The sequence below is a fragment of the Lissotriton vulgaris genome, chromosome 9 (assembly GCF_964263255.1).
Source record: "Lissotriton vulgaris chromosome 9, aLisVul1.2, whole genome shotgun sequence".
In the NCBI taxonomy this organism is placed as follows: domain Eukaryota; kingdom Metazoa; phylum Chordata; class Amphibia; order Caudata; family Salamandridae; genus Lissotriton; species Lissotriton vulgaris.
The window spans coordinates 864,898,347-864,911,416 of record NC_141697.1 but is presented as its reverse complement, the minus strand read 5'-3'; the positions used below and the strand labels follow the sequence as shown (position 1 = coordinate 864,911,416).

Below are 13,070 nucleotides of genomic sequence, written 5' to 3'. Positions count from 1 at the left end.
TAGGAGCAGGAAACAAATGCAAAAACAACAGTTGATGGACAGAATGCAGAACAATGTCATACATTCACCCCAGTACAGAGATCTGGGAGATCGGGAAACAACAATTCAAATCAATAAAGCTTTATGTGGCATAACAAAGCTATATAGTGTCGCCAGGGCTCGGGTGCTTAAGTAACTCCATACTTGCTAACATTTGGAAAAACAAGAAAAACGCAACATGGCGGCCGCGTGCTGAGTGACGGATGATGTCACAGGTGGAAAGAACGCCAAGAACACGCCCCCGAATCCGAAAGAGACGGGGCTCGATTGGAGTGATGCCCCTCTCCTTCAATGGCTGGCCTCCGTTTAGGAAGCCAGCCAATGGAGGAGAGATGGAGGAGAGAGGTGGGTTCAAGCCCCGTCTAAAAAACATTAATTCTCCGACCAAAGACTGCGCAAGCGCAGCCTTTAGGTCCTCGACCTAAAAAACCGCTTCACTGATAATGTGCACATCTGATTGCTAAGTAGTCACGTTTGGAAAAAAAAATTCTTGATATTTTGCGATATATATTTTTTTCAATTGTGATGATCTGGGGTAAGACTTTTTAGATATTTATATTCACAATGTTTTCATTAGATTTTATTGTATGTGCTTTTATCGTTATAGTTAACTGAATAAAGTATTGTGACTGACTGACCGGAATATACATATGACTGCACTTTTTGAAGCACTATTGCACTTTACTCTATTTAATGTATTTACGTATGATTGGAATTGTAAAGCTTTGCTGATAATTAAGTATCACTCCTGCACCTTCAATTGCTCTTTACACATGCTCTAGGCTAGGACCTACATTATGGATTAAGAGTAGAGGTAGCTGAGCACAGATACATTGTTTTTAAGCTGGGTTTATTGAATCGTATGTACTTTATAGTTTCTTACAAAAAGCTCTAAGGCAGAGGTCTTCGAACTTTTTTAGCTTGAGCCCCCCCAGCTGAATTTTTTTAGATGTTGGGCCCCCCCACCAACTGTCCGAAATTTCTGGAATCTGGCACACTACGTAACCGACCGCCATCCGCATATCCCAGGCCATATTTGGCAAATAACTGATTGAACCTACTACATCCACAGCCACTTAGAAACATTAGCTCAAAGCTTTACTGCTTGAAGCTTAACAATGAGCATTGTACATCTCAGTAGAAAAAAACAAAGTACAATGTCGTTCAGCACATTAAACCTTGCACATAATGTTCATATCGTTAGATTTCTGAAACCATTTCTATATATTTTATTAAAAACGAGAAAGAAAGGGAGATCATTGGTTCCTTGCTATATAGATCACCATGGAGTACACTGGTTTTATGGTTCTGGAAGTTCCAAACTTTCCCTTCCTGGAGGTTTAGGTGCCTTATTATTGCATGCTGTCGGTATTCTTCAGCTTTTTCTACAAATTGATGCTTTTATCTAGCCTGCTTACCCTGATTCCTCAATCTTTCCACACGTGTTCTGCTGCTGTGCCTGGGCTACTAAAAACTCTGCTGCCGCTGCTCACCCTGAGCATGGTCTGTTGATGTTAAGTTTGGGTTATGCTAGCTTGCTCTCCGTGGCCTTTCTGCGCTACATTGCTGTAAAGAGGAACTGGACTACAGTGGACAACATAGTCAAAACTATCTCACTGAGCTCCAATGCTGACTGGGCGTATTTTTCTACATAACTGAAAATACATGCTCCTAACCCTGCCTGTTACCACTGTCCAGGACCTCCAGCTTACCCTATCTTTTTAGTTGGGTACACCTTGATGCTTGTTAGGAAATCTCAGACTCACATGCCCCTAACATTATTGAAAACCTATGCCTCGAAACGCACATTCCTCAGGAAGAACAAATAATACAGCAGTGCTACCAGGTATTTTTGTACTCTCTTTAGCTTTATCTAAAAAACAGAAGTGCTGTTGAACAAACACAGCTTATCTCCATTCCCATTGCAAGAAGACTAACTTTGTAAGTGAACCTCAACCTAGATTATCACAAAAAAAGGAGATGTCTTATCTCATGGTAGAAAGCAAGATGCCACTACTCGAATGTCTTATCGCTAGTGGAGCTCCTTACTGGCCAGTCTTTCTTAATTACTACCACGGATAATGCATGTTGAAGTAAAGGTTGCACTGCACTCCTGGCTGAATCTACATACATCCAAGTGCTCAACGCCTGTGACCAACCAGTAGCGGACCCGCTCTAACCCAGAAGGCCTGGTTATTCACCTCAGGCTACTCTATTTCCAGGCCTTACTCTGCTACCTTCATATAGTGTATTCTGCTGCTTCCAATGGGACCATGAAGGGCAGTTACTACGAGGGTTACAATCAGTTTTTGCCCTGTGAGACCGCCAGCTGTACTACCTGCATCTGGAGTACAAACATCCAGCAGACATAGGTGATTTGGTGATTGAAAGGTTGTACACAATTTTAAGTACCTCATTGAAAAGATGGGTTGGCAGTCACCATTGCCTTCTGCTAAAATGACTTGGGTGTGCATGTTGCGCAGCTGTTGGGCATACCTCTTAGATCTGCTTGGAGGGCAAAGCCAGAACACCAGAACTTTGACCCCAGTGACAATACAGGAAGAGACATCACGTCTTTGGTACTCAACTAAACGGCTATCATTTTATCAACCTCAGAAACATGTTTGACTGAGTGGACCTACAGGGAATCGTACTTGTGACCATGGGATCAAAGACATTTCTGAGATAAAAAATGGATCTGGCACAGCAGTCAGAAAAATACACAGAAGTAAATTTTCATCATGTAACTGCGCTAGGACAGCTGCACCTTTTCAGTCACAGTTCTGAAAACGGACAGTGGATAATTAGCAAAAGAATACACAAACTTCAATGATATAGTATTTAAGGGCTAGTACTTATGTCAGTGATGAGATGGCTTCTGTGAGGATGTTAGGATGAAAAAGACCAAAATCTCAGGGTGTTTAGTGATATTGAGATATATTAGGGCCTGTGACCACAAGGAGCATCTAAGGGTGTAGAGCAGATGTTACAAATCTAGTGAGCACCTGAGTGTTTTCACCTACTGGGCTCTGATCTGTATTTACAGATTTCTATATCTCAGCCATTTGATCGGGAGAGGTGAGGCACAGAATAACTCATTTTACTTTTTACTTAAATAGAAAACAGGCAGGCTCTCTGTGTGTATGCACATGTTCAGTTTTTGTGCGGAATTGCTGTCATGTCTTAACACAATGTGCCCTGCAGGCAGAGGCACAACTAGGGCCAAATTTCTGTGGGGGGGAAAAGGCTACGAAAAAATGTCGGCGGGGGCTGATTATTCCATCAACAGGCAGAGCGGAGATGTAGGGGCTCTAAGATACAGCAGGACAATGTTTTTCTTTAAATTACATGAGTATGGCACGTCGCAAATGTACTTGTGACAGGGGACGGTGAAATTTTACGGTGGAGCGTGCGCCCCTTCCAGATGATGGCACCCCCCCATGGGAGCGCGCCCCACAGATTGAAGAACTCTGCCCTAAATGAATATGATAGTCAAATAATCAAATGCCATCAAATAGCATTAAAGAAATACACCTTCTTGAGGTAGCAGCAAGCTTCAAACAATGAAGGTTTATTAGTTAATCTTAAAATTACAGTTGGCAGCAGTATATTTAGGTCAGTTCAGGCAAATCATAATATTGTCTGAGGGAATTAGCATTATGTCCAATCAAATGCAGCTGTGAGGACTGACAGAGTTAAACAGAATCAGCTCTTGAAGGAATCAAAACTATTCTAAGTCCAAAGCATGGCATAGTATGGCAAGGTTCTGCCCCTAAGAGTTGGGCAAGCAACTCATGACTTCCTTCTACATGAGCCCCTGTTTATAGAATATTTACAATGAAAATTACACAGTCGGCATAAGGTGAGTAAAATGTTACATATGCTCAACCAATCGTAATACATGATAAACGCAAAAGTACATAGCACTATCCCAACATCATCCCCTAAATATTTCTGATTGCACTTTTAATTTAATGTTGCCAGAAGTGACAGTACAAATCTAGAGACAAAATAATGACAGTTTTATTTCATCAATAGACTCAGATTGTCTGACAGTTTAAACGGGGGAACCTTGAATTGTTACATTCAAGAGCAAACCTGAGTTCACCAAGAACATTATTCTGCTGCGAAGCATTTCACTTGTGCAAGCTTTAAATGTGTACAAAGAGAGAGAGAACTAAAAACACAGGCACGTGTAGAAATTCAAGATGGAATTGAGGCCCAGCATAGACTTGTAAGGCTAACTTAGCGAAACTTGTATTTAAAGTGTTGACGCTATCTTATCTTATAAACTAAGATAAAGCACCTATATCTCAGCCATTTGATCGGGAGAGGTGAGGCACAGAACAACTCATTTTACTTTTTACATAAATAGAAAACAGAAAGTCTCTCTGTGTGTATGCAGTTGTGCAGCTTTTGTGTGGAATTGCTGTCATGTCTTAACACAAGGGCAGCCAAGGTGCCCTGCAGGCAGAGGCACAACGGGGGGGGGGGCTGATTATTCCATCAACAGGCAGAGTGGCGATGCAGGGGTCTAAGAAGCGGTGAAAATAAGAACAAAGGCGTCATTAAGAAGCAAATGGTCTTTAAGAGACCTGTGAAGTACTCGGCGTGGCTGTCTGTGTTCCCGGGAAGCTGCCTCATCCCGGGCTGCCACACAAGAGGGGTGGGAGGGCGGGCTGAAGCCCTTTGACCTTAATGGGCTTTGCAGGACTGCCTGCACTTCAGTGTCTGAGAGGCAGGTTTGGATCAGACACAATGTCAGAGTCCCAGAGAGAGCTGAAGACAGCAGGACAATGTTTTTCTTTAAATTACAAGAGGATGGCATGTCGCAAATGTGCTTGCGACATGGGACGGTGAGATTTTAAAGTGGAGAGCGCGCCCCCCTCCAGATGATGGCGCGCCCCCCCCACAGATTGAAGAACTCTGCTCTAAGGAGTTTCCTTTTGTCAAGACATCAGTGAATTACTGACAGCATTTTGTGTTTTAAATAAGGTGTTAGAATAATTAAGAACACTTATTTTATATAATACGGACCTTAGTATACGTTGCTGTTGCACTGTGTGTAACCGCTTAACCGTGGCGGCAATTCAGCCACGGTGCGGCCGTTTAGCGGAGTGGGCGGGGCCGCGTCGGCAAATGGACGTGCGCAGCACTACGTTGGTAGTGCTCGCGACAGCCGTTGGCCGACGAACGCAGCAAAGGGGATAATCTATGATGAAGTTCAGATTGCTGCCACGGCTACATTGTTTTGATCTGTATAAAAACTGTTTTCTGTCCTAGTATTATAAATAAATTGGTGTACCTTTGTTTTTCTGCTCAATAGAAATAAAATTAAAAAAGAAAATGAATAATGCTCCAAAACTAAGTGTCTTGCCCTTATATGGCTCAATAGAAATAAAATTAAAAATGAAAATGAATAATGCTCCAAAACTAAGTGTCTTGCTCTTATATGGCCCTTAGCGCCAGGATGCCCGTAGGGTTGCAGTTGCGCTTTACAAATGCTATAAATAAATAAATAAATAAATATGATTAACACTCTAATACTTACCAATATATCTTTCTTTCAATTGATGTGTGTTTGTCCACTGCACGCTAGGCAACATGCACAAGAGTCCTGGGCTTTAAATGGACAGGCACCGTCTGTTACTGAGTACCTGCACTTCTTTAATTTGAAAGAGAGAGTAGTTGTACTTCTTAGCACTACTGTGATACATTTAACAGAAGAAAACTGGCTCATCTCAGGAGCAAATGGGATCTCTTAATAGTAAGTACCTGCTCTTTTTCATTTCCATTTAAGGCACTGCAAGAGTCAATTCCATATCATGCCTCCATCAGTTCTACAGAACATGAAGTGTGCCTAAGCCATCATGTGTGCTGTATTACAATTACACACAATGACTGTGAACCCGAATTTGCTTTCGAGTATTAATTAAGGCAGTTTTCTTGGCAGCAAAGGTCCAGGAGGAGATCAACAATGTGATTGGTGAGAACCGTACTCCAACCTTTGAAGACAGAGGGAAGATGCCGTACACAAAAGCTGTGATTGCCGAGATCCAGCGATGCAGTGATACTCTTCCAATGGGAGCTGCTCACGCTGTGACACGTGATACTCCATTTAGGGAGTTTGTCTTACCTAAGGTACCTGTCACTTTTATGTATATGTAAAACCTCCTCCCACTCTGCAAAAGGTTGCTCAGGATAATAACAACACATGATCCTTGATTTATTGGCAATCAATAAAATGTTTACTTTTTGGTTTCAAATCCATCTCTAAATTAGCTTCAAATATAAGCCAAATGTATTTGTCCTGTTTCCTACATTTTTTGTTGAAGTGGTTACGTAATAAAAGCAGAGCATCAAATAGGTAAGTCAGACAGGCAAACTCAATTTTCAATAATCCTTGATCGAATGAAAAAACAAATCTTACTTAGAACTACAGGGTCTCATATTAACAGAGTGACAAAGGTCATCTTCATTTATTATTACCACTATTCTACCACTAACCGACTACTGGAACAATGTATTGATTCTATTAATTCCTGGCATGCAACCATGCACCTCCAATTGGTTGGATTTTTCTGCATCAAAACTTTCTTATATGCCATGTGAAATAAGATTCCTTACACCAATTTTTGAACACAATCACAATACGTTGTAAAGAAGCAACAAATCCAGAAATGCAAATAATATATTGCAGATTTTTATTTAATCCCTCTTAATATAGAAATGAATATATTGTACAGTAATTTTCCTCAATTGATTCCTGATTGAAGTTGTAAGCTGCTTTATTATGATGGTCTACGATATATATTCACCTGACTATGGCAAGTTTTCTTTATAGTTTCGAGATATAGTACTCCGAACACATGGCAATATTATCAAGAAAGGGCGATATATTATCTCCGCTTTTATCGGCAGGAAACTGCTGCTAAAGCAGCGATAATGGGCTTGATAATATGTCCTTGTGAATTCCCATAGCAGCCCAGGTTAACACCAGATCCTGGGCTGCTATAGGAATTCACACTGCTTTGGATTATCTTTTGTGTATGTTTGAAATTCGATAGCCTAATTCTGTTTCTACCATCAAAAAATTATTTTTGTTTCGGTGCATTGTGGAAACTCTTTCCCTGACATTGTCATCTGACCTTTTTTCTTGTCCAAAGTTCACCCATTTATTCATCCATAAATACATGTGGTAGATCTTTTCACACACAAATAATTCAAAAGGAGAGACCCCTGTTGCAACACGAGGAGTAGTATAATCAAACCAAAGCAAACTTTTCACTGAATTAGCAATTGCCCATTCAATGCACTCCCCCAACACGGTGTACATTTTCTCAGCAAGACCATTCATTTGGGGCTGGTATAAAGAACTCTCGAGATGCTTTATGCCACTCACACCCAAGAGCATTTTCAACTCTTCTGGAACAAACTGGACCCCTTTGTTCGAGACCAATGTAGCCGGAAATCCCTCCTTCAAAAATACTTTTTTCATAAATTCCATAGCTACTTTAGATGTCTCCTCACCTACAAACCTCAGTTCAAGCAATTTACTGCAGTAGTTCATCATGACTGGGGAAAATCCAAAGGTGCTGGCTAATCAGTAGAATGGTCCTACAATGTCAATGCCTATTTTTTCAGAAGATCCAGTGGGTAATTAAATGGGACACAAGGGAGGTTTTATTCATTTCATTGACTTTTCAGAGATGGAACAGATCACACATTCTTTGACTACTTGATCGATTTTTCGGTTCATAGCTGACCACCAGAAAGACAACCTCTCACGCCTTTTAGTCATTATAGCCTCTAAGTGACCATCATGGGCACCCAAAATTATGGTTTATCTCAAAGCAATAGGAGGAAGTAACTTGTCAGCCTTCCCTAGAAGACTATCCTCCACAGATAGCGCCTCTCCTACCTTGACAAATGTTTTAAAGTCAAAATCAAGTTTTTTCTTTTTTGGTCAACCTGTCTCAATATTTTTCATGACCAGGCCTAAAGTTTAATGTTCTTTCAGCACCTTCTGCCAATCCTGCTCCTTAAAAGCTCAAACTAAAGGTAAATTAATTGATGTCACTTTGCAATTCTCCCTGTTGTTCCCACAACTCAATTCCTTATCATCCTCTACACAATCTGAAAAACATGATAAAAATCAGCACAACCATTTTTCACACCAAGAAAGTATTCCGGTGCAAAGTCGAACTGCAATAATTTAGTTGAGAGACATGTGATGCATGGTGTAAAACCTTGGAAATTCTTTCAACTCAACTCAAACTATATATCACTGGTTTGTGATCGGTCTGAAAGACAAAGCGTCTACCCCACACTATCAGGTAGATTCATCTAGCATTTTTGCGAGCGCAAACGGTGGGAATCGCAAAAATCGGCCGTTTGCGCCCGCAAAAATTGCATTTGGGATTCATCAATGGTTCATGTTCTCGCAATATAAGAATTCGCAAATAATTGCGAATTCTCAAATTGCGATAGCATATAAGGCATCGCAATTTGCGATTCCTTATAGGCAATGCATGAACCATTTTGAAATTGCGATTTCGCAATCCGGGGCCGCTATTTACGGCGAAGTCAAACCTCGTGGTAAATAGCGAAAACTTAGAAAAATGCACTTAAGTGCATTTTTCTAAGTTGTATGTTACACACACACATGTCCTTGGGACATGTGTGTGCATAACACCAGCATCCCATATCATTTCTGGGGTGCAACAGGGTGTCCTTTGGACACCCCTGCACCCTTGAAATCGCAAAATCAAAATGCGAATCGCTAATAGCGATTCGCACATTGATATGTCTTCCCATTCATTCCTATGGGCCTTAAGGCCCATAGGAATGAATGAGGAGTTATTCCTTATTTGCGATTAGCAATTAGCTAATCACAAATAAGGAAGCTGTAGGAATCGCAATAAATTTTGCGATTTCTACATGAATCCCGTTTTGCGAGTCTGTAATAGCGATTCCTTAATGATCGCTATTACAGACTCGCAAAACATGCTGATGATGAATCTACCTGATAGTTCCTAAAATTCATGACACCCCACCAACAGGTTAACAATTCCATTTCGATCACATAGTATTATTTGCCCATCAGAACTCATAATGCATGTCCAATAGTCTTTAATTGGGAGTTGCTTAACTGGCTGAGCACTGCACCCTACCCAAATTGCTCGCATCAATTGTAAGGACACACTGTAGCTCTGGGTTGTAATTATTTAAGACTCTGGGTGATGTCAATTGTTCTTTCACCCCCTCAAATACTTCTTGACACTCCTTGCTCCACTTTAACACAACTCCTCTCCTCAACATATTGGACAATGTTTTCAATTTGGTTGCATAATTTTGTACAACGCTAAAATAAAATTCACATAAGGCAAGAAATGACTTTAAACTAGGCTTATCTACTGGTGGTTTGGCCTAAATAATACTGTTCACTAGGCCAGGTTTAGGTTCATTTCCCTGACGGGCAATTAGGTGAACCAAATATTAAACTTTGTCCATGAGAACAACACATTTATCAGTTCCTAATACAACCCATTGTGTTACAAATCTGTTTACACTTCATTCAGGATATTGTTAGATGATTGGCTGTCTGGGGCATAGTTCAAAACATTATCCTGGAATATTGATATTCCATTTATACCCTTAAGCATGTTAACAATAGTTCTCTTGAATACCGAGGATGCCGGAGCCAACCCAAACAGCATGCAGCTGTATTGGTACGCACCAAAAGGGGATACAAAAGTTCTACGATGCTTAGACTCATCATCCAATTCTATCTGGTGATAGGCTGAAGCTAAAACCAGCATGGAAAAAGTTTGGCCTCCTTTAATCCTGCCAACAGTTGTGTGATGTTTGGCAACATATGTGAGTCTACCCATATTTCTGGGATTAAACAGCAAAGGTCCACACACACACCCTCAGTTCCCCACTGTTTGTGAGCCACTACTAAGGTTTGAGAACCACAGTGAGGATTCAACTGGTTTGGTTATACACCTTATGCATAGCATGTCCAGTTCCTTTTCAAAATCTTTGGAAATGCTAAAAGGCATAGTTCTGAGCTTATGCTTGGCTGGCTGGTTGCCTCCTTTATAATGATTTTGTGTTTGTATCTCAATATCTTGCCCAGCTCGCCAGAGAAAACATACAGGTACTTATTCATAATATTTTGTAGTTCTGGTTCATCTCTAATGTCTAATACCTGCTCTTCAGTACCTTGTTTCAAAATCATGCCAAAGAGCCCCTGGTGAAACCACCCCAGAATATTAAGGCACTTATTTGCTACGTACAGTCTGCCTGCTACCCTACTACCTTCTACAATATCATCAATGTGACCACAAAGGCCAATTCTGCAGCCTTCATAGGACACAGCTTTTCGATCAGGGGTAATAATATTCTGCTCTTCAAACAGCTCTCTGGTAACCATAGTTTTTTTTTTTAACTTTATTTTTTTTCAGTTTCATAGAATACAGAAACAAGTATCCCCCCCCACCCCCGGCATCTTAAAAAACAACAGTTGCTTACAGGGCGACTGACTCATTACGGCACATTTCGGATTAGGACAGTCTCTGAATCATAAGAGGGATAAAACAAAAAGTCACGGGTCAGCATCACATAAAGCAATTAACAAAGACATTGTGAGTGAGATTCAGGCCAGGCCCCACATCGGGTATACACCCCAAAATACCCCCCTCAGTTGTCCAACTCCCCCTCCCCCCCGGACCCCTGCTCGGGTGTTGAAAATAACTCGGCACTAGTCCCCTCCGAGTCACTATGTGACGAGTGACCCTCTGTGCTCAGACCCTCCGCACACATAACCCGCCAAGCCAGCAAGTCATCCTGTAACTTCTCATCCTTTCTAGAGAGCTGCATATGCGTTTCCTCTGCAAGTGTCAATTCCCTCACATCTCTAAGCCACACATCCACCTCAGGGGCCCTTTGTCCCATCCACGTAATGGCAACCCTCCGCCTGGCCAGGACCCGCATTAATTGTAACAATTTAAACGGGAGCTTCCGCCCCTTGGGCCTGGGTATCAGCCCTAACATGCAGTGCAAGGAGGAGAGCGCAACACGGAGACCAGTAGTGGTCCGAATACAGACCACCACGTCCGGCCAGAAATTTGCAACCAGCGGACACTCCGAGGCCAGATGCAGGAACCCGGCTCCCCTCACGCCACACATGGGGCAATTGTCTCTGTCATTGTCGGAAAAGCGACTAAGTGAGAGCGGGGTGAGGTATGTGCGGTGTAAAAAGTTAAAGTGAATAAGCTTAAAGCAGGCATTGCAAGACACCCGGCGCGTTAACACCCCCACACGCCTGCACTGTCCTTGATCCAGAGGGACTCCCAAGTCCGCCTCCCAAGCCGCCCAGGAAGGCGGCACCGGGGGAACCGAGTCGCGTTTCATCACAGAGTAGAGCAAGGCGATCAGCCTCCGGCCTTTTCCACAGGACAACAAAATATGTAAAGTGTGGGTCATCAGGGGAATCTCCGGGCACTGCGGCCTGACTGAACGGACCACGGAACGCAGGCCGTGGTAATGCAAATAATGTCCACCACTCAAGCCAAACAACTCCTCCGCCTGTTCGTAGGAGAGAAAGACCTCTGCGGGGTATAGATCCACGAGGACCTCACATCCTCCATCTCTCCATTTACGGAAAGATAAATGGTGCTCCAATTGGATTATGGGTGCCAATATCCAGACCGGCAATTCCCTATGAAAGGGCGCCGTGTGGAGGATCCGTTTCACAAAGCGTTGCCACACCACAGCCGTGTGTCTGACCACATAGGGGAGGCTGGGACTAGCCCCATAGCCCTGCATCAGAGCTATCTGGAGCTCCTGCACTGTAATGTAAATGTATAGGCATTTATATAGCGCACTACTTACCCGTAGGGTCCCAAGGCGCTTCGACCGCTGCGAAACCATTCCTGGCTTCCCTGAGAGATGGTCCCTTAATGGGTATCTCCAGGGTGAGACCAGGCATCCCCGGCGGTCTGGTGGGGCCGTTAGTGAAGATGAGGCAAGCTAATGCCCAGAGTTGCCGAGTGTGATCGCTGATCAGAGTGGGCACCGAGGCAAGAGAATTATCGAGTCCGCTGACTCTGGTCCAGAAACCTGCCGCGCTGGGAATCGAACCCTGGTCCCAGGCCATCCTCTGCTCTCGGGTCTGCCACCTCTAACCAGTGAGCCACACTACTTCACGTCTAACCAGTGAGCCACACTACTTCACTTCACTACTGTGGCCCTACCTGCTAGCAACTGAGTCTCCCAGACGTCCACACCCACCAACTACTGCGCAGCCGAGAGGAGCTGTGAGGCGTAATAATAAAGATCAAACCGCGGGCCTCCAAACCCCCCTCCTCACAAGAGCGCACCACTGTATTCAAGGCAACTCTACTACGACATCCCGCCAAGAGCAGGGACGTGAGCAATGTGTTGAGAGTCCTAAAGACCCTAGGCGGTAGGGGACACACCGAGTTCTGGAGGACATACAATGTCCTCAGGAGCATCACCATTTTTGCGACTGCCAGATGCCCCATGAGGGACAGCGGCAGGGTATTCCAGAATGTGACAGACGACCAGAGAGACTCAAGCACCCTATCTGCGTTTCGGGCGAGGGACTGCGTCTCCTGCGAGGTGACGTGAATGCCCAAATATCGGAAGCTAGTCTGCTCCCAGCGGAACCCCAGTTCCGGCAGGGCCTCTAAGGGCACCGCGTCGAAGCCCGACAATGGAAAGATCAGCGACTTACTGCGGTTTAGGCGCAGGCCCAACACCTCCCCGAAATGATCCAGAAGGTGTAGCAACTGCGGGAGTGCCTCCCTGGGTGCTCTCAGGTAAAATAAGGCGTCGGCCCCATTGTCGCAACTCCGTGCGTATTCTGATAGCAAACGGCTCTATAGCAAGAGCAAAGAGTAGAGGCGACAGAGGGCACCCCTGTCGCGTGCCCCTGCCCAACTTCCACTCCTCGGACCTAGCGCCTCCCAGACGGACACGAGCGGTTGGGGAGGTATAGAGGA

The 13,070-nt window shown here is 43.6% G+C and overlaps 1 protein-coding gene across 1 annotated transcript in view; it reads left to right on the top strand.

The window, feature by feature from the left end:
• The window catches only part of LOC147692382 (cytochrome P450 2G1-like), a 691,661-nt gene that overhangs the window by 460,277 nt on the left and 218,314 nt on the right, over window positions 1–13,070 (top strand). The window contains exon 7 of the mRNA XM_086938608.1: window positions 5,993–6,180. Coding sequence (XP_086794734.1) covers window positions 5,993–6,180 — 188 coding nt within the window. The remainder of the gene's footprint in view (window positions 1–5,992; window positions 6,181–13,070) is intronic.